This window comes from Arachis hypogaea, chromosome 20 (assembly GCF_003086295.3).
Source record: "Arachis hypogaea cultivar Tifrunner chromosome 20, arahy.Tifrunner.gnm2.J5K5, whole genome shotgun sequence".
In the NCBI taxonomy this organism is placed as follows: Eukaryota; Viridiplantae; Streptophyta; class Magnoliopsida; order Fabales; family Fabaceae; genus Arachis; species Arachis hypogaea.
In genome coordinates, this window is record NC_092055.1 from 129,312,687 (window position 1) to 129,334,708 (window position 22,022).

The 22,022-nt window shown below is 40.7% G+C and overlaps 1 protein-coding gene across 1 annotated transcript; it reads left to right on the forward strand.

Moving 5' to 3' along the window:
• The first annotated feature begins 5,329 nt into the window (after positions 1-5,329).
• On the forward strand, positions 5,330-12,529 carry LOC112784154 (uncharacterized). Its single transcript, XM_025827270.3, has 6 exons — positions 5,330-5,686; positions 5,968-7,253; positions 8,013-8,219; positions 8,782-9,580; positions 9,821-12,059; positions 12,247-12,529. The coding sequence occupies exons 2-6, from the start codon at positions 6,149-6,151 to the stop codon at positions 12,274-12,276; spliced, it is 4,380 nt and encodes a 1,459-aa protein (XP_025683055.1). The 5' UTR covers positions 5,330-5,686; positions 5,968-6,148; the 3' UTR covers positions 12,277-12,529.
• The last annotated feature ends 9,493 nt before the right edge of the window (positions 12,530-22,022 follow it).

The following is a 22,022-nucleotide window of genomic DNA, read 5'->3' on the forward strand; positions in this document are numbered from 1 at the left end:
GATTTAGATCCATCAGATTGGAACTCAGTACATTTTTTACTTGAATCCTTATTTTTTACTTTGAACCATGAGCAACTAATCCTCCATTGTTAAGGTTAGGAGCTCTGTCTATTTCTATGGATTGATTTTATTGCTTTTTCTATTTTAATTTATGTATGGATTTATAATTTAAGAATTATTTTCGCTCTTTATTTTATGAATTTGGGTGGAACGGAAGTATGACCCTCTTTCTATTTGAGTTCTTGTATAACTTGGAAAAGCTCTTTACTTGAACAACAGCTTGAAAACATATTCTCCTAAATTTTAATTATCTGGATTTAACGGGATACGTGACATATAATCCTTTTTTTTAGGTAATTAGAGTTTTTGTGGCATATAAACTGGAATTTGATCATCACTCTCTAATTGGAATTAATTGACCAAGGAATTGGCTGTTGATGAATTTTAGAGGAGACTAGGAAGGTCTAAGGAATTAGGGTTTAGTCACATATAGTTTGCCATAAATTAAATCCTACATGATTAAAATAGTTAGTAAGAAAAATAATTCCAGAAAAATAGATAACTCTGAAGCTTTAACTATCTTCTCCATATTTTCTTCCCAAAGTATTTACTTGCCTTTCTTCAATATTCTTTATATTGTTTAATGTCTTTTATATTGCATCTCAACACTATTTTCTGTTTGTCTAACTAATTCTATCAAACACTATTGTTGCTTAATCCATCAATCCTCGTGGGATCGACCCTTACTCACGTAAGGTATTACTTGGTACGACCCGATGCACTTGCCGGTAAGTTAGTGGGTTACAAATACCGCACCAAGTAACAACTTGCTTTGTTTTTGGAGAATAAGGGCAACAGCCTATTCAATCTACTAACAAGTGACAAAATTTAAAGCAACTAGCGAGAAAAACTATCAAAGTGTCAGAAGTTTAGAGAAATTTACAAGGAGAAAGGGTTCCACTCAATCAAAAGAAATTATGCTCAGAAGAAAAGGTACAAGCTGAAGAGAGAGAGGGTGCCACCCCACAATGGGCACCTAGTGACCCATGAAGATGATGATGTGAAATTGTTGGGATACGGAAAATCTCCTGACAGTTCACAACATACAAGAGATCTCTATATCTCATTCCCCGAGGTAATATTTTTATGTGAAACTAAGAATATTATCTCGAATGTTACAACTCAATGCAACAAAGCAGGTTTTCAACAGGTATATTATGTGGATCCTAGGGGTCAATCTGGTGGGTTAATGCATACATGGAAGGATAATGCAGTTGTCTCAATTCTTTCTAGCGATGATTTCTTTATTTTCTTTGAGTGGACAAATCCTACCAATCAAAGAAAATGGAAAGTAGTTGCTATTCATTTATATTGTGATAACAACATTTGATTTAATCAATACTGAAGAATTATTAAACTCAAAATGACAGTCAGCCCCTACTTTCTCGTGATATGCGACTCCAATGCCATCTCCGCCTATCATGAAAAAGAGGGAGGAAGAATGATGTCAGCCTCATCAATAGAGGCTTTTAACAACTTCATTAGTGAAGGTGATTTAGTGGAGTTGGGTTTTCAAGGGAGAAAATTCACTTGGTGCAATAGACAATACGGTGACAACCTAATTATGGAACGACTGGATAGATGCCTCTCTTCACATCATTTTAGAGCAAATTATCCACGAGCAACAATCCTTCATTTAGATGATCCTGGCTCTGAATATTGCCCTTTGATGCTACTGGTGGACATAGAGGAGCACAAGGCAAAAAAAAGATTCCGATTTCAGGAAAGATGGTGTGACAGTGAAGAAGTTCTTAATATGGAAAAAGAAGCATGGATGACTGAATTTAATGGCTCTCCAATATTCAAATTATTCTCTAAACTAAAAAAATGCAGGCATGTTTTGGAAGAATGGCAGAAGTCCGGCTCTAGCAATTTGCAAAAGCTAATCTCTGATCTGAAAAATCGATTGGAGCTAGAAAAAATGAAGGAGACAAAGGCAACAAGATCAACTATTTTATAGCTGGAGGAAGAATTAGCTGAAACCTACTTACAGGAGGAGAGGTATTGAAAGGAAAAATCTAGAATTCAATGGTTGAAATGGGGCGACCACAACACAAAATTCTTTCATGCTAAATTCCAAAGTAGAAATCGAAAAAATAAGATTTTTATACTACAAGACAGCTCGGGTAATTTTAGCATAGATCCTGGAGGCGTTGCCCGAATTTCCACTAAGTACTTTAAGGAGTTGTTTACTTCCTCTAACCCCAGTACTTCCTCGACAGAACTGCAATCTTTGGAGAGAAAAATTGATGATGATACTAATCGAATACTTACTAGAAGTGTTTCAGAAGAAGAGATCAAGAAAGCTACATTCTCTATTAATCTTTTCTCAGCCTTAGGAGATGATGGATTCACTGCAAAGTTTTATCAAAATTATAAGGAGATTGTTAAGGGTGATCTATGTAGTTTTATTAAGAGCTTTTTTTCTGGAGGTCGAATGTTAAGAGCATTCAATCACACTCATATTTTCCTAATCTCGAAGACGCAAGGCACAGAAACCATGAGCCAGGTCCGTCCCATTAGCTTCAGCACTGTCCTCTATAAGATTATATCCAAAATTCTTGTCCACATAATGCAGGATATTTTGGATAAAATTAAAAGTGCTAACCAGAGTACATTTATTAAAGGTCTCCTGATCAGTGATAATATACTAATAGCTCATGAGTATGCATTTTTTGAAAAATAAGAACCATGGTGATCATGAGATGGCTGTGAAGCTTGACATAAGCAAGGCTTATGATCGGAACGAATGGTATTTTGTTTGGGAAGTCATGAAAAAGTTGGGTTTTTGCTCTAAATGGATTGACTGGATCAAGGAATGTGTTACCACTGTGTCATACTCTGTTACTGTGGATGGTCAAACTCATGGTTACTTTAAACCATGCAAGAGATTGAGGCAAGGCGATCCCCTTTTTTCCTATCTTTTCATTCTTTGTGCAGAAGAGCTTTTCCATCTACTCCACAGAGAAGAACAGAAGAGAGAGATCTCAAGTCTACGACTCAATGGTAGATATCCTACAATTAGTAATTTATTCTTTACAAATGACTTAATCCTATTTTGCAAAGCTAATGAGCAGGAATGCCAGAGATTGCTAAAGATTTTAGAAGACTATAGGAAAGTTAGTGGGCAACTCATTAATTTCTTAAAGTCTTAAGTATTCTTTAGCAAAAACACCCCAACACAGATTAAAGATGCCCTAGATGGATCTCTTCAACTTCCACATGTGGGCAGACAAAATAACTACCTAGGACTTCCAGCAGTTATACATAGATCTAAGAGGCAGACATTCAATTGTATTAAAAAAAATGTGAAAAGAAAGCTGCAAACATGGAAGAGACCTCTCTTATCCGTTAGTGGCAGAGAAGTTTTGGTGAAGATAGTAGTTACTGCAATACTTATCTATATATTAAGCTGCTTTAAGCTTCCTGATTTGTTGCTTGAGGAAATACAAAAGAAGATTATGAGTTTCTGGTGGGGTCAGAGAGGCTCAAAAAGGAGGCTACAGTGGATGAGATGGGATATAATTTGTAGAGAGAAGAAGTATGGGGGCTAGATTTTAAGGATCTAAAAGCATTCAATTTAACTATGCTAGCCAAGCAAAGCTGGAGAATTCTTACCAAGCCTGAGTCCCTACTAAGCAAAATCTACAAAAGCAGATATTTCAAATATTCCTCTTTTCTACAAGCCCCAATAGATCAACATTCATCATGGGCCTGGAGAAGTTTACTAGACAGAAGGAGAATTTCGGAGGAAGGAATTGGATGGAAGGTGGAAAGACGCAATTAGATTAGGATATTTGAAGACCCATGGCTAAGGAAGTTTAATCCTATTTCAAACTACCAGCAAAACAATCACAATTGAAACATGGTATGGGTCAATCAGCTCATTAACAATTCCAGACAATGGCAAGAAGAATTAGTGAAAACCATATTCAGAACCGATATTACTACTGAGATCCTACAAATATCTATTTCAGACGATGGGGAAGATAGCATTACCTGGAAGGAGGGACAAAACAGACACTACTCGGTGACTTCTGGGTACCGTACTGCTTTCAAATTTTCTCACCCTCCAATCCAACATCTTCCGAAAGTGTGCAGAGAGAAGAGAGTCTGGAATAGCTTGTGGAAACTTCGGTGTCCACCAAAAATCAAAGTCTTCCTCTAGAAATATTTTCACGATGGTCTGCCTGTCTGACACCAATTATATAGTAGACTGCCGACGATCGCGGGCCTCTGCCCGATGTGCCAAGAATTAGAAAAAATGGTAAATCATTACATATTGGACTGTAAGCTTGCAAGAGAAATTTGAAGGAAAGCTGAATTTGAAAATTTTCTCATCTCCAACCGCTTTGAAGATTTTTGGAGGTGTTGGATGAAGCTTATGAAGGCGTTGAAGAGAAGACCCAATTAGAAGACAAACACTGCTCTTACTGCAATTTTCGCTTGAAAAAACTGGATAGCATGAAACCTTAAAATCTTTAAAGCTAAGGATCCCTCCACTGAAATGCTCTATTCATCTACTGTGGAACTTTTGAAGAATTTGGGAAGAAAAATGGAAGGTAGTTGTTACAGTAGATAGGTTCAGGCTATCATGTTTTGATACTTGTAATGGGTTAATGATTGTAATGGGTCAATGGATAATCTTTTCTTTTCATTGGCCCTCTAAATGGAACTCTCATCTTTTGTGTATTCATTTTTACAAATATAAATAAATATATAATTAACTTGAAAAAAATAGTGGTAAAAGGATAAAAAAAATTCTTGAAAGAAATATATGTCGCAGGTGCTAGGTGGTTCAGATGGAACATTGTGTACAAATAGTGGTGAAAGGCCAATATTTCTAGCAAATGAAACAGTACGTAAAAATGGTGATGGAATGTCAATATTTCCAGCAGAAACAAGAATAATTTTTCGTAGAATTAAAAATAAAATTAACACAATAATCTCTTTTATTTTAAAGTCAAATTTTTTAATGGGAGTAATAAAATAACTTTTCAAAAGAATGAAGTTATATTTTTCTATTTTTTTAAAAACTCTTAATTAATTTTTTAAAGGTTAAAAATATTTTTTAAAAATAGCACCAAACACGCGTAATATACTTTTTTATAATTCAAAAATAAAAAAATAATTTTTACTACTTTTCAAATAAACTCTAATTATACATAAAAAAATTAGTTTTTAAATCGATCAATCTTATATAATATATATTAAAAATGGATTAAATAATAAGTGCATATACAAGTAGACAATAGTTGATTACGCTGATATATTTTTTAAAAAAAAAAGGTTAATCCAAATTGAAACGAGGCTGTTCCAAACAATGGAAGATGAGATTTTTCTGATGCATTGAAATCTTAATCCAAATCCAATTCCCCATTACATAAACAGAACCTCTTTTTTCTTCTTCTTAGTTCTTACATTTCACTTATCACACAATTAACACACCTTGCTTAAACCATTCGAATGCTCTTTACCTCAATTCACTGATTCACTCTCTTTCGTGAAAACCTTCTATTTTTAATTTTCAACCTCTTTCTTCTCACTCACTCTCATCACTCCAAAACAAAACCCTAGACTTCCTCCAATCTCCGATTCTCGCTTTCTACTTTGCTGCACCCTTGCGGTAAGTTGCGGATGCTTCCACAGTGATTCAGCTTCTTTTGAACCGCAAATGTCGATTGGAATAATCACCGTGTTGTCATTGTCCTTGTTGTGCACTGTTAAAACTTGTTTTAAAAAAAAAAAACACTATTTTTATTTCATGTTTTTTTCTTTATTTAGAATTAAAGCATATGTTGCAAAGCTTTCTTCTTCTTTTAGAAGTAACAGTGTTTGCAGGATTTGAATGATTGGATTTCGTTCAACTAAGAATTGCTCAGAGTTTTGTTTTCTGTGTTTATTCAGGGGATGCTTTTTGGAGGCTTGGATTGAATGTGTGAAACAAAACTAGTGGAGAATTTTTTGTGTTAGTTTTGGTGCTTCAAGTGATTTTTCTATTTTTGTGTTAGTTGCTGTTAGATTGGTAGTTTTAGTTCAACAGCAATTGGCGTTGGATTGAGAATTTTGCATATATAAGATAAGATAGATGTATCATCAAGTGAGCCATGGCCCTTCTTTAGGACAAGGTGGTTCTCACCCTCCTCCGCCACCTCCGCCGAATGCTTATCAACAGCAACAACCTCCGCATCATCATCATCATAATCGCAATCCTCCACCTCCACCACCACAGTTTCAGCAGGGTGGTCCTATTCCGGTTCCACAAGGTCATCATATGTACCTACATGGTCATGGACCACCCAATGCACCTTCCACTAGTTCTGTGAATCTTCCCTTTCAAGCTCCACCTGGAATGGTGCAAAGTGCAGGGCAGTATGGGAACAGCATGGCGGCACAAACATTTACTAGCGTTGGACAGAATTTAGGGGCTCAGAGTCATCACATTCTGCCATCTCCTCCTCCTGTGCCACCATCTAGAGCACTACCACCTCCGCCGCCGCTGCCTGCATCTTCCCAGGGGGAAATTTTGTGTAAACCTCCTTTTGGTCTGCCTCCACCACCCCCTGCTGGATATGTTGGGAATTATCAAGTTCCTCCTGTTGCTCCCCCACTGCCGCCACTGCCATCCTCTCCACCGCCTATTCTGCCCCCTGCCCCTCCTATGACTTCCACCTCTGGCGAGGTTTCTGGCACTGAGTTGAAGGCTGTGGATTCGGTTGAAAAAGGTGTGGCTTCCTATCCATCTGGTATTGCACCTATATGCAATTATGATCCTAATGGGGAGAGTGGAAGTTGCAGAGAGTTTGCTGCTTCTGCTGATAGAAATGAACTATTGTCAAATAAAAGTGGAAATTTGGATCCTCCCCCACCTCCGCCATCAGAAGAAAAAACTGTTCAGAAGATTGAAGCTTTATGTCAGCTTATTGCTGAGAATGGTCCTGATATTGAAGACAAGATTCGTCAAGAGGAGTTTCAGAATCCTGAGTATCAGTTTTTGTTTGGTGGTGACCAAACTGAAGCTGCAATCTCCCACACGTATTTCCTCTGGATGAAGAAGAAATACAATTTGGAAGATAGATGGCTTGAGAAGAAAGCTGAATCACAGTTAAGACCTCTATCAGTAGACTCTACAGGGCCACTGTATCATCTGCATGTTGCAACCGAAAATGCTGATTCTGACATGGAGATGGAAGGTCAGTTTGCTTTGTTGTGAACTTGTAATCCTGATATAAATTATTGGTGCTATCTCTCTTATGTTAATGACTTAATGCTCACATGAACTACTGAATAAGCATTTGCATAATTGGTTTAGTACTTCTGATATAAAGTTTTTATTACTTCTTTTATTTTCTTTTGCTTGGATGCTCCAATGTAGAGGATGCAGTTTAGAGAGTAAAATGTAGAGTTGATGATAAACACTGATGGTAGTATACACTTTATAAAGTAAAATCTAGAGTTGATAACCCTTGATGGAAAAGCCAATGCCCAGTGAAATGGAGTTTTTGAAAATACAAGCACCTAGATAACAAATTATGAGTACACTAGAACCCACCATTTTAAAATTGGCTATCATACATTATTGCTTACACTTTTATCTCTTAACAGTACTAATAGACTGTTCACTTGATATAATTTCTCTATAAATGGCCTTCAGGACGAATATCTCACCTGTTTAAGTCGGATATGCTGCTTTCTCCAAAGTGCATGTAGCAGATTAGGAAAAAGAATAATGTCTTGTGTAATTGCTAATTTGTTTTGGCTCTTTTAGTTTTGTGGATGATACCTCATAGAAGTCAGAAAATTGGCTGGGGCCCAGGAGAAAAAGTAGTGACCTAAACGTAGTCATACCATGGCTATTAGAGTTACTTCATATATCTTTTATTTTTGAATTTCTTACCATTTTCTGAGATGATAATCTGATCTACTTTATTTAATTTTGTGTTTGGGTTAAGATGATATCACTCTTTCCGACAAGGACCAGGGACCAAATTATGCAATTGAAGCTCTAACTCAGCAGCCTCATCAGGTTGGTGAGGAATGTAAAATGAATGAGTATACACATCAGCTGCAGAATTCAACAGAGAACGATCCCTCCAACGACATCTTAGCCAGTGATGCATCAACACGTGGATCCATGGGAATCGGCAACCAACATGAAGGTTCCAGTTCATATAAAGCCCTGCTAATAATGTTTGATTATCATTTCCTTTTGATTGGTTACACATGATTTTTCACTCACTCAAGTATTAATGTTGATGATTGATATTTATTTACATTAGGCACACTGGTAATTTTTAATTGCACCGCAAGTCGTAGAACTGGAATTCTTTAGTGTCTAGTGCTGAATACACGCAGTATTAATTTTGAGTGGTTGAAGTCTTTCTTTTCTCACTATAAGCACTGAGCTTGATTGGATTTGCATGCATTAAGTGTAGAAATTATTTATTACATATAGAACTTTCTTTAACATTCACTTTTATATTTTATTACATTACATGTTCAATGCTTCTTTGATTTGATAATTATGAACTATAATTGTCATTGTGTCATTAAAGAAGTGAGATTATAATTCCTGATACAAAATGTCGAAAGTGGTAGAAGATTTTGAGTGCTCTGTTAGTCTGTTATTCGATAACAAATTCATCTTAGAGATAACTCTGAGATATCCATTATTCAAGGTATTTGCTGCTTGTGTTAATATGGCTCTTTAATAAAATACAGGACCTGGGAATATCTCCAATTTTGAGCAAATGAAATCTGCAATATCAGTTACCAAGGTTCATAGTCCTGTGAATGGATCAAGTGAAGTGGCTAAAGTCCCCCTTGGCACAGGTTTTGAGAAATCTGCAGCTCCTCTAGCAGAAGGTTTTATTCGAAATGGGACTTCTGATCTTGTGGAAGCCATTGATGCTGATAGAGATTCTGGACAACTTATAAGGAGTGGCAGCCCAATAAAGCTACTTCAAGATTATGCTTCTGATGATACTTCAGGTAATGAAGATGAAATATCAGCAGGAGCTGGCAGTGGTGTTTCAATTGCGCATAAAGATTCCAGGAGTCGCTTAGAGACTGATATTGGATCCAAGAGTCCCTCCGGTACACAAAAGGGGTTTGGACAGCTCTCTGAAACAACTCTGGATAATTTAGTACAAACATCTAAGGAACCCATTGAAGATTACCATGAAAATCAGGTGTCTGTTGCTGCTTCCTATGAAACCATCGCAGTGAAAGATAAGTTAGGTAGTAAAAGTAACAATGCTGAACCGGAGGATGAGAGGAAATCCTCAAAGTTTGAAAAGAATATCTTGAAGGTAGATAAATTTGGAAGGCATCCCAAAGAAGCTCCTACAGATAGTGACTCCGAGTCTGATGATTCTCACTATCGTCAGACTAAGAGGGGAAGCAAAAGAGGCAGAGGGAGGAGTCACAGCAGATCTCCTGAACACAGAAGTCGGAGTAGGAGTAGGAGGAGGAGAAAGAGTCCCCGGAGGAGAAGGGATAGAAGAAGCCGATCTCGAAGGTATGGACTTCTACTGTGTTGCATTTTAGGATCCCTGATTGCCTACCTGTTAACATGAATGTTGCCCCCGACCAAGTATAGAATGTGCAAGCTGTTTTTTGTATCAACTAATTGAAACTAAACTTGTTCCCGTTGGCGAGGATAATCCGTCTTTCTTTTCATTTAGAGTTTCGATCTTGATTGCGTCATTTGTCTTCTTGAGGAATATAGTTTTGGCTAATCTCAGTTTGTTGGTTTCAGCCGGTCTCCACGATATCGTAGAAGCAGGAGTAGGTCTCCAATCTTAAGACGTACAGGGGACTTTGGTGGTGAGAATGTGAAAAGGGACAGGGGCCAATGCTTTGGCTTCGTTCGGGGGAAGTGCCATCGTGGAGCATCTTGTAGGTTCTCTCACCATGAATCTGACAAGAATGTTAGTTTGAGGCGCCATAGGAATAAATATGACCAAGAAGTCCATTCTCATGCAAAACATGTTAGTGATGGTATAAGAAGTCAGGGTGTGGATCAAAAGCAGGAGACAAATGAAAAAGAAAATTCTGTTAGGTATGCAAATCTGCCTAATACTTCTGGTATTGACAGTCAATCAGTAAGGAATGATCCAATTAAATCTGAAAGTTTCAGAGAGACTGTTCTTGAAATGAAGGAAAGTTTGGTTGGTTTTCTTCCTGAAGTTTTAAGTGGTGATGATGCCTCTAAACCATGTGATGGCACAAATGAAGATGGTGTTCATGCAGAAGATAATTCATTTGTTCACAAGATACAACCCAATGTTCCTGTTGGAATTACAGAGCATCCTAGTTACTCATCTAGTATCCAAACTTTACCATATATGTTACCACCAACTCAGCCATTGTCTGCCCCTGGCTCTGTTGGTCCATCACCTTCATCAAGACGGCCTTTATTACATAGTAGTTCCTCGGTGGAATTACCACCTCATGCTTACCAGTTGCCTCCCCCACCTGTTGTTTCACATGCACTGGGTGAGAATGCTGTGAATTTGCCACAAATTTCAAGGGACTATGGTGTAACACAAAAAAATACATTATTCCCTTTTCAGCCCACTACTAGAGATAAATTTGAACCTTCCCCAGCTCTGATTCACATGCAGAGTCCTCACTTCAGTGTACCACTACCACCTAATTACCCTTGGACATCATTGCCGCTACCACCACCTCCTCCTCTCCCTTCACAAGTTGCACATAATCCCAGTATAAGTTCCGGAGTTTCAACATCATATGTCTCTTCAGAATTTAATCAAACTCAATTGCATTCAAGAGGGGACTTTGTTTCTCTGACTTCTGGTAAGCCTGGATTGCCTTCTCATTCTCAGAGTTCTGAGTTTCAGGATCATGCCTACCCAGCAAATCAATTGCTTTCAGGTCCAAATGTTAGTGGAGAAGACCATTATAAGCAATTACCCATGCAAGATTCAAACCTTTCAAGCTCTGGTGGTTCACATCGTCTACAAAACCAATATTCCTGGCAGTCAGATGCTATCAGAATACAGCCTTCTGTTGGTGCGAATTTACCTCCAGAAGATCATTTCAAGACATCTTCCCACACACTTGCATCATCACAGAAGCAACAACCAGTGCATAGTTTTCAATATTCTGCATCTGAGGGTAATTTGGGTGTGCCTGGAGAAACTGTTACCTTATCTAGATATCCACCGGATGTTCTCGATAGCAATCATTCAACTTCTCTTCCAACTTTTGTGGGGTCAGGAATTCCTGCTCACTGTAATCCTTATGCTTCAACCTTTGAGCAGCCGCTTACTTCCAAACTCAGTTCAACTATTTTTAGACAAGAAAGTGATGTAATCCATGGAGACAATAATTCTGGGTTGAACCCTATTTCTATAAATAGGGAAGGCGCCGTTGGTGTTGAACCAAAGTCTTCTAGAGCTAATCAGTATGATCCTCTGTTTGACAGCATTGAACCACCATTGTCTTCTCTCAAGAAATTTGATTTTGAAAAACAGGAAGTTACAGGTGAATCCAATGTCAGCCTAAGGCCCAAAAGTTCTAATATGCCGTTGGATGCGGAAGAGCAAAATAAGCATGAGGAGGTTGGAGCTGTTGCCTCTACCACTTCTCAAAATAATGATGAATATGGTGAGACTGCAGATGCAGAGGTGGATGATGTTGAAAATGAGAGCCTAAGTAATCATGTGGATGTTGCAAACATGACTCCAGGGGAGGTCGAGATTAATCAGACTAAGTCTCCAGGGAAGAGAAAGAAGAGCAAGGATTCTAGATCAATGAAGTTGTTCAAAGTTTCCATTGCAAATTTTGTTAAGGAGGTTTTGAAACCGTCATGGCGGCAGGGAAATATGAGTAAAGTTGCATTCAAAACAATTGTGAAAAAAACTGTTGACAAGGTGTCAGGAGCCATGAAAGGCCATCGTATGCCCAAGTCCCAAGCAAAGATAAGCCAATACATTGACTCATCACAGCGAAAGTTGACTAAACTTGTGATGGTAATTGATTTTCTCCTTGTCAATGGTAGCTGATATATGTTTAGTTTTCCCTGCATTTTCAAGTGCACTGCCATAAGTTTTTTTTAACCAAAATGTTGCTTCTGTGCTGCATTAACTTAAGTCCATGCCTCTTAAGTGTTATGTGGAAATTTTGTTAGTGACGTTCCTTTTCCTTCATTTTCTGTAGGGTTATGTTGACAAGTATGTCAAGTCATAAAGGACGGCGGCGGTGGTGTATGGTTCCGGTGTCAATAGGTGTGACATCATCCCCCTGCAGTGCAAGGCATGCTGGATCACGTGACGGTGGTTGATCAGCATTCCATTCCTGATAGGGTTCTTGTTTCTGTCTAATATGTATGTATGTATTGTATTTCCCTTTTTGATTCTTGAGGTTAGTTATATTTTCTAGTTTCCCTTCCATGTTGATAATATTTCTCATGAGTAGAGTCAATCTATTAATATTTGCTAAATTGGCCGTTTATTCTCTTTTTGTGATTAGCAAATTACTTTTTGTCCATAAAATTTTTGAAAAATATTAAAAGTAGCTAACATTTAATTTGTTTTATTTTTTTTTTTTAATAAAATAAGCATTAATTTTATCCGTTTTGACCATATGACGATGAAGCCTTAACCCAACCTTTGGCATCTCTTGTGGCCGTCGATCAAATGCTTTAAAGTTTAAAGCTTCCAAATATCAAATACGCACCACACAAGCTATATTCGTGCCTTAACGACACACATAAAATGATAAAACCAAAATTAGCATGAGACCTTTGATCGCTTACCGCACCCAAATTTGTGTACAAACGCATCAAGAGTATATATTTTTTGGTTGTATTATAGTATGTTTATGTTATGATAATTATGATAGCTTTGATATTTTAAAAAGTGTAGCTAAAAAAAGTGTTATCAAAATGTAAAAAAAAAAAAAAATAATAATAATTTTAACAATATTCGTATAATTATTATAGTTACCATAGATATAGACATTAAAATTTACCATATTTTTTTCTAGTATCATTGTACACAAAAAATTAGCTATTATATAAGATTATATATTTATTTTTTGTGAAAGAATTTAATTATTGTTCATACCCTGTTCCAACACTATGGTCCAGGCCTAAATAAGTAAAAAAGGCCCAGTCTAAAGATAGGCCTTCATTATCCACCCGACTTCATTTAAAGAAGTCAGGCTCGACATAGGCTCTTTCCCAAAGAGGTCGGGTTCGATATGAGCTGGCAGATAACACTTATTCAAATAAGTAACTGCCCCTAAAATCTCTCAACCCACTTTTAGGAGCCATATCCCAACAACCCTAAGATAAAGGGGCAGTTATCCACCTTCAGAAGTGGAACTACTCCAACGGTGGTTATTGGATCACCACTATAAATACATTGACACCCCTCAGATATCTCTAAGTTCCAATACTCTCAAAACCTTCATATCCCCTTGCTAACTTAGTTATCGGAGTGTCTTTATAGGTACCACCCCCCATTCTCCAAACACACAACTCGGACGGCGGCTCTCGAATGCATACAAGTCGGAGAGCACCTTCCATTGACATTTGGGCCAATCTTACAAGCCCAATCCACCTATCTCAGGTTACCTACGCAACATTGGCGCCGTTGTCAGGGACCTAGGAGATCAACCCATGATGATGGACGACCTAAACGAGGACGGAAACACTGCGTCCGAATCTGAGCAAGAAAATCAAGACACTGGTAACAATGATAGAGCCATAGTCCCTCTGCAAGGAGTGACTAACCAGCACAAAGAAGGCCTCTTAGGGGAGAAAGACCCAAAGGGAATCCCCTCTGAGGTGCGCGAACCAGGAAAAGAAGGACAGCCCCATGCGGCCGACCTCATGGGATTTGCTCCACGGCCACGAAGGACGGCTGGAGCAGCTAGAACAAGAGCTAGAGCGACCGCGAGAAGCGGAGAGAAACCTGAGGAGAGAGGTCGAGCGACGAAAAGAGCTTGAAGAAAAGCTCTTGAGATTAGAGTCCAATCTCCGAGGTAAGAGCTCTCGCAGTGACCGAGAAGATTCTCCCTTGGGGGCAGAAGACCCTTTCAGTGAAGACATAATGAGGGCAAAAGTTCCAAGGAACTTCAAAAGCCCCGACATGGACCTATACGACGAGACCACCGATCCAAAGCATCACCTGAGCAATTTTAAAAGTCGGATGTACCTAGCCGATGCCTCTGATGCTACTCGCTGCAAAGCCTTTCCAAACACTCTGACCCAAGCAGCGATGAAGTGAAGCATGCGCCGAGTCTCCTGGGAGTAAAACAGGAGGTCAGAGAACCTTTGAGGGACTACATAGAAAGGTTCAATAAGGTGTGCCTAGAAATTCAAGACCTGCCTACAGAAGCAGTGATTATGGGCCTGGTAAATGGACTTCGAGAAGGCCCTTTTCTCCTAGTCCATCTCGAAAAGGCACTCGACTTCTTTGAGTGATGTACAGGAAAGAGCGAAGAAGTACATCAACATGGAGGAAAATGCCAGAATGCGAGAACTAAGCTGGCGACCTGGGCACTCTCACCCGACAAAAGAGAAAGAGAGGGAGCCCAAGAAAAAAGAAGTCGGGACCGGAAGGCCTAGGATATATCACTCCTATACCCCTCTACGAGTTTTTCTAGTAGACATTTATAGGAAAATTTGTCACACTGAAAGGCTACCTCCCCCTCGGCCCATCAAGAACAAAAAATGGGGAAGTCGTTGCGAATACTGTGAGTACCATAAGCTATATGGTCACTCAACAAATGATTGTTATGACCTGAAGAATGTGATAGAAAAGTTGGCTAGGGAAGGTCGGCTTGACAGATATCTCATGGAAAAGTCGGACCATCATGGCAAGAGGAAAAGAGATGAGGAGGATCGAAGAGATCCACCACCACAGACCACGGAAAGGCACATACATATGATCTCAGGGGGGGTTTGCTGGAGGAGGTCTAACAAAGTCATCTCGCAAGAGGCACCTGAAGGAAGTCTACCAGGTCGGGGGCGAATTGCCCGACCTCCCAACCATCTCTTTCACCAAAGAAGATGGGCAAGGCATTGTTTCCGGACATGATGATCCGGTAGTAATTACCATGATTCTCGCCAATGCCAATCTACACAGAACCCTGGTGGATCAGGGGAGCTCGGATGACATCTTGTTCAAACCAACATTTGACAAGTTGGGATTGGATGAAAAGGAGTTAAGAGCATACCCTGATATCCTATATGGGCTGGACGATACACCCATAAAACCACTGGGATTCATACCCCTACATACAACTTTTGGAAAGGGAATGAAATCCAAGATCTAAGCATCGACTTCATAGTCGTTGATGTGGGCTCAGCCTATAACGCTTTAATAGGCAGAACAACCCTAAATCGGCTTGGAGCAGTGGTATCTACCCCCCATCTTCGCATGAAGTTCCCAACACCAGAGGGAATTGCAACCATTAGGGGAGATAAAAAACTGGCGAGAAAGTGCTATAACGAAAGCCTAAACCTGAGAGGAAAAGGCAAGGAGGTTCACACTATTGAGCTCGGAGGAATTCAAGCTAAAGAAGAGTTACGACCACAGCTCGGAGAAAAGATTGAGAGGTACAGGTCGGAAAAGAGGAAGGAAAAAATACTGTTCATACCCTGGGTCGAGCTATCCGACCTGGGATGATTGGAGACAAAGCGACCGACCTCTTCAGGTCAGACTATCCGACCTCTTTACAAAAGAGGTCGGCTAAATCGACAGGAAGGCCCAAGAAGGCCCAAACAAAGGAACACAGCCCAATCCAAAGGTAGCCCAAGCCTACAGAAAGAAGGGCGGTTCTGTTGAAGATAAGCCGACCTCACCCAAAGATAAGATAAGATAGGATAAGATAACTAACTTATCTTATCTAGAAAGGTCACTCTACAACCATTATAAATACACTGGAGCACCCAGGTATAACTCATACTCTGATTCTACAATAAACCTGCTTAATACCTATGCTAACTTAAGCATTGGAGTCTCTTGCAGGTACCCCCCACCCTCCGGTGACCAAGGATCAGAAGTGAAGCCAGTCCAACAAGTCGGACACAACAGCTCCGGCCGCCACCAGCCAGCCGGACACGTCATCTCCGACCAGTACAGAAGATCTCATCCGAGATCGGCCTACGGTTTCAGGTAACCCTCGGAACATTGGCGCCGTTGCCGGGGAGCCTGGAAGTCATCCCATCACCATAGCGGACGACCATGACAATGACCACAACTCAGATCTAGAGGACAGAACGCCGCACAAAAATACGGATGCCACACCAAAGGATACTCCAGAATCTAACGGAGACAAAAGCTCATCACATCCGGGAGTAATAGAAGCACTTCAAGATCGCTTAAAGCAACTCGAAAAAGAAAGCCAGTACCAGCAAGAAGTTGGCAAGGATCTACAAAGAGAGGTAAGGCGACGTCGAGAATTGGAAGATAAACTCCTACAACTTGAAGCCGATCTCAAAGCAAAAGCTACCCGGACTACTCCTGAGGACAACTCTCCCAAGGATCAAGATCCATTCACTAGGGAAATCATGAAGACTAAAATCCCTAAAGACTTCAAACTTCCGGATATGACTTTATGATGGCACCACAGATCCAAACCATCATCTCAGCAACTTCAGAAGCAGAATGTACCTCACCGACGCTTTAGATGCCGTTTGCTGCAAAGCTTTTCCAATGACTCTCACAAAGACAGCAAGTAGATGGTTCGACAACCTACCTCCGAAGTCCGTCTCAAACTTCGACGACCTGGCCAAAAAGTTCCTGGCCAGATTCTCCATCCAAAAAGACAAGGCTAAGCACGCTCCCAGTCTACTGGGTATTAAGCAAGGAGATCGGGAAAGTCTTCGCAACTACATGGAATGATTCAACAAAACATGCATAGACATACAAAGCTTGCCAACAGAGGCTGCCGTCATGGGCCTCATCAACGGCCTACGAGAGGAACCTTTCAGCCAATCTATATCAAAGAAATACCCCACATCTCTAGACGAGGTGCAAGAGCGGGCAGAGAAGTACATCAACATGGAAGAAAATTCCCGACTTGGAGAAGCCTCAAAATCTGGTTTCACCTACCGAGATAAAGAATCCAAGAAGAAGGAAGATCGAACGGGCGAAAAAATAAAAAAGTATCATAATTACACCCCTCTTCGGGTGTCCCTTGTGGATATTTACAAAGAAGTCTGTAACACAGAAAAGATACCCCCAGCTCGACCACTCAAAGGCAAAAGAGAAGGAGAAAATCGGAACGAATACTGTGAATATCATCGGATCCGAGGGCATTCCACCAACGAATGCTTCGACTTAAAAAACATCATAGAAAAATTAGTAAGAGAAGGAAAACTAAATCGGTATCTGGCCACCCGAGATGATGAGCAAAGAAAAAGACAAAGAGATGAAGATGTCGGACGAGCTGAGCGATCACCTCGTACGCCAGAAAGACATGTCCATATGATACATGGAGGATTCGCAGGAGGTGAAATCTCCAAATCATCCTGCAAAAGATACCTCAAAGAAGTATATCATGTCGAAGGAAAGGAGGAAGCACCCGACATCCCTGCGATCACGTTCAACAAAGAAGACGCATCTGGTATCATCTCAGGACACGACGATCCCATGGTCATCACCATCATACTAGCAAACGCCAATCTCCACTGCACATTAATAGACCAAGGGAGTTCTGCCGACATCTTATTCAAAACAGCCTTCGACAAACTCGGCTTAGAAGAAAAGGAGCTTAGAGCATACCCGAACAGCCTGTTCGGACTGGGAGATACCCCAGTACAACCACTGGGATACGTGTCACTACATACAACCTTCGGAAAAGGGAACCAATCCAGAACACTCAAGATAGACTACATTGTGGTCGACGTGAGTTCAACCGACAATGCCCTAATAGGTTGGACAACACTAAATCAACTCGGCGCAATAGTCTCAACTCCACATCTATGCATGAAATTCTCAACTACAGAGGGGATAGCCACAATAAAAGCAGATCAAAAGATGGCACGCCGCTGTTACAACGAAAGTCTAAACCTCAGAGGCAGAGGAGAAGAGTTCCATACAATTGAGCTTGGTGGAGTCCAGAGACTAGAAGAACTCTGTCCACAGCCCGAAGGTGAAATAGAGAAAGTTCAGATCGGAGACACCTCGGACAAAACGACTAATATTGGCACGATCCTGAAAGGAGATGGAAAGGAATTACTAGTACAGTTCTTGCGAGATAATGTCGATCTCTTTGCATGGAAAGCTGCAGACATGCCAGGCATAGACCCCAAGCTAATGTGTCACAAATTGGCAGTCTATCCAGGATCTCGGCCGGTACAGCAGAGACGAAGAAAACTTGGGCCAGAGCGATCCCAAGCTGTGGAAGAACAGGTACAATCACTACTGGAGGCAGGATTCATAAGAGAAGTCAAGTACCCACTATGGCTAGCTACTGTCGTCTTGGTGAAAAAATCAAATGGTAAGTGGCGAATGTGCACCGACTACACCGACCTCAACAAAGCCTGCCGAAAAGATCCTAACCCACTCCCAAGTATCGACGCTTTGGTAGATGCTTCCTCCGGATATAGATACCTCTCGTTTATGGATGCATATTCCGGATACAACCAAATCCCCATGTATCCACCAGATCAAGAAAAGACCTCGTTTTTTACGCCAAAAGCAAATTACTGCTACATTGTGATGCTTTTCGGTCTCAAGAATGCGGGAGCTACTTATCAAAGGCTAATGAATAAAGTCTTCTCAGATCACATCGGAAAAACCATGGAAGTCTATGTGGACGACATGTTGATAAAGACACAAAGCGAAGAGACATTATTGTCCGACCTGGCTCAAGTGTTCGACACTATAAGGAGGCACGACATGCAACTCAATCCCGCAAAATGCACCTTTGCAGTAGAAGCGGGAAAATTCTTAGGTTTCATGCTCACACAAAGAGGAATTGAAGCGAATCCAGACAAATGCCAGGCCATACTCAACATGAAGAGCCCAACTTGTGTCAGAGAGGTACAACAACTCAACGGGAGATTGGCAGCCTTATCCAAATTCTTAGCGGGATCAGCGATAAGATCTCTCCCCTTCTACGCCACTTTAAGGAAAGGAAAAAATTTCGAATGGACAAAGGAATGCGAGCAAGCCTTCCAGGATTTCAAAAACTTCCTAGGACAACCACCTACTCTAACTCGACCACGAAAGGAAGAACCACTCACATTGTACCTTGCGGTAGAAAGTCGGGCAGTAGCCTCAGCACTGGTTCGGGAGGACGACAAAGGGCAACAACCTGTATACTTCATTAGTAAAGTGCTGCAGGGATCCGAGCTAAACTACCAAAAAATAGAAAAGTTTGCCTACACTCTCATACTGACATCTCGACGACTTCGCCCGTACTTCCAGGCTCACACCATTAAGGTTCAAACCGACTAGCCCATAAAAGGGATATTGCAGAAAACAGATCTAGCAGGAAGAATTTTACAATGGGCAGTCGAGTTGTCTGAGTTTGACCTCCAATATGAAGCTCAGACAGCCATCAAATCATAGTACTTGACCGACTTCATTGCGGAATTCACAGATACCCTGGAAACCCCCACAGAATGGAATCTCTACGTGGACGGTTCCTCGAATAAGACCGGAAGCGGCGCAGGTGTGATAATAGAAAGCAACCAAGGAACCCAAGTTGAGCTTTCCCTCAAATTTGGGTTCCCGGCCTCAAACAACCAGGCGGAATATGAGGCGTTACTAGCTGGTTTGAAGCTGGCTAAGGAGGTTGGAGCTCAAAAACTCATCATCTTCAGCGATTCACAAGTAATCACCTCACAAATAACAGGGAGCTACCAAGCCAAAGATCCCACCATGAAAAAGTATTTGGATAAAACCAAGGAACAGCTCGGACAACTCGGGAAATATAAGATATGTCACATACCCCACGAACAAAATGCCCGAGCTGACGCACTCTTGAAACTAGCTAGCACCAAACCAGGGGGCAACAATAGAAGTCTCATCCAGGAAATGCTACAGAACCCGTCAATCTCGGAAGAGGAAAAAGTCTTAGCCATAACAAGTCAGGACCAAGGATGGATGGCCCCCATAATTAACTACCTCAAAGCAAAAACACTCCCCACAGATGAAAAGGAGGCAAAGAGGTTAAAGCGGGAGGCTCAGTATTACACTATCATAAACAACACCCTATATAAGAGAGGGATCTCAATACCATTGTTAAAATGTGTGCCGACCTCTAACACAAGGGAAGTTTTAGAGGAAGTACATAGCGGCATTTGTGGTAATCATCTCGGAGCACAAGCTCTCACCAAAAAGGTACTCCGGGCGGGATTTTACTGGCCAACTCTACAAAAAGAAGCTACAGAGTTTGTAAAGACATGTCCCCCTGATGCCAGGGCATTTGGGCCAGTTTCACTGACATTTTTTTTACTGTTTTTAGGGTAGTTTCATGCATTTCCTTAGGAAATAAGCTAGTTTTGGGTAGATATTCACTTACATCTTGATTCAAGCATACATTATGCACCTTACATGATTTCATGAGGATTTTGCATGAATTTAATGACAAATTGGATGTTGCATTTCCCATGACTTGGATTAGAACTTTGATGCACTTTATTGCTTGATTTCAGGACAAAGAAAGCAAAGAAGAACCACATTAGTGGCTACATTAGTTACACTAACGTTAGCACTAACGTGGAATGGGAGTAACTTGCAAAGTTAATGAGAAAAGTAATCGCCAATAATGCTCTCGAAGCCATCATTGCCCACGTTAAGAGTCACGTTAACTAAGTTAACGTAAACTCTAACGTGGAAGAAAGGAAAGGGAGCCAACGTTAGTGACACTTAACATTATCACTAACGTTGGACCAAGCTCATAAGTGGCCACGTTAAGAGCCACGTTAACTTAGTTAACGTGGCCTCTAACGTTAAGAGGTAAAGGGGAAGCCAACGTTAGTGGCATTCAACTTTGTCACTAACGTTGGCCAAGTCACAATAAGCCACGTTAACTCCCACGTTAACCTAGTTAACATGGAAGCTAACGTGAAGAAACAAGGTGGTCGACAACGTTAGTGACACCAAACATTGTCACTAACGTTGGAAGGAACCCACACAAGCCCCAATAAGCCACGTTAACTCCCACGTTAACTTAGTTAACGTGGAAGTTAACGTGAAGAAGGGAGGTGATAGCCAACATTAGTGACACCCAACATTGTCACTAACGTTGGAATGAGCCCACACAAGCCACTATGAGCCACGTTAACTCCCACGTGGATAAGGGAATGATGAGCCAACGTTAGTGACACTCAACTTTGTCACTAACGTTGGAGATGGCTAGCATGGCCACGTTAGAAGCCACGTTAACCTAGTTAACGTGGACTCTAACGTGAGAAATAGGGGCACATTGGAACGTTAGTGACAATGGTAAGTGTCACTAACGTTCTCGAAGGTTGGCAAGCCTACGTTAAAAGAGCCACGTTAACTAAGTTAACGTGGACTCTAACGTAGGGAAGGGGGAGACTTCTCAACGTTATTGGGAAAGGCAAGTCCCAATAACGTGTGCGAAGGACAAAGAGGCAACGTTAGTGGCAACGTTTGTGCCACTAACGTTGAAGTTAACTTGGCTCTTACTTTGGTGAGGAACGTTAGTGAAAAAGGTGATTGTCACTAACGTTCTCGAACCCATATTTTCACTAAACGTTAACACCACTAACGTCCTGAGCTAAAGTCTCTACCCACTTCACACTTTCTCTCTGCAAGTAAAGCCAAGCCCAATGAAGAAGAGAACTGCTTCAAACTCAAGATCCAAAGGCCCATACCCAAGACTTGAAGAGCCAACCAGAAGAACAGAAGAGTAGTATATATAGGAGTAGCTTTGAATTAAATTGGGAGTTGGAAATTATAGGGAGCCTCTTGGCATAGAACTACTCTTTGTATTTTACTTTC

Coding starts and splice junctions, on each gene's coding strand:
- LOC112784154 (XM_025827270.3), top strand. CDS start 6,149: ATGTATCATCAAGTGAGCCATGGCCCTTCTTTAGGACAAGGTGGTTCT. Junction 8,220..8,781: donor AATCGGCAACCAACATGAAG/GTTCCAGTTCAT, acceptor AATAAAATACAG/GACCTGGGAATATCTCCAAT. Junction 9,581..9,820: donor AGAAGAAGCCGATCTCGAAG/GTATGGACTTCT, acceptor TGTTGGTTTCAG/CCGGTCTCCACGATATCGTA.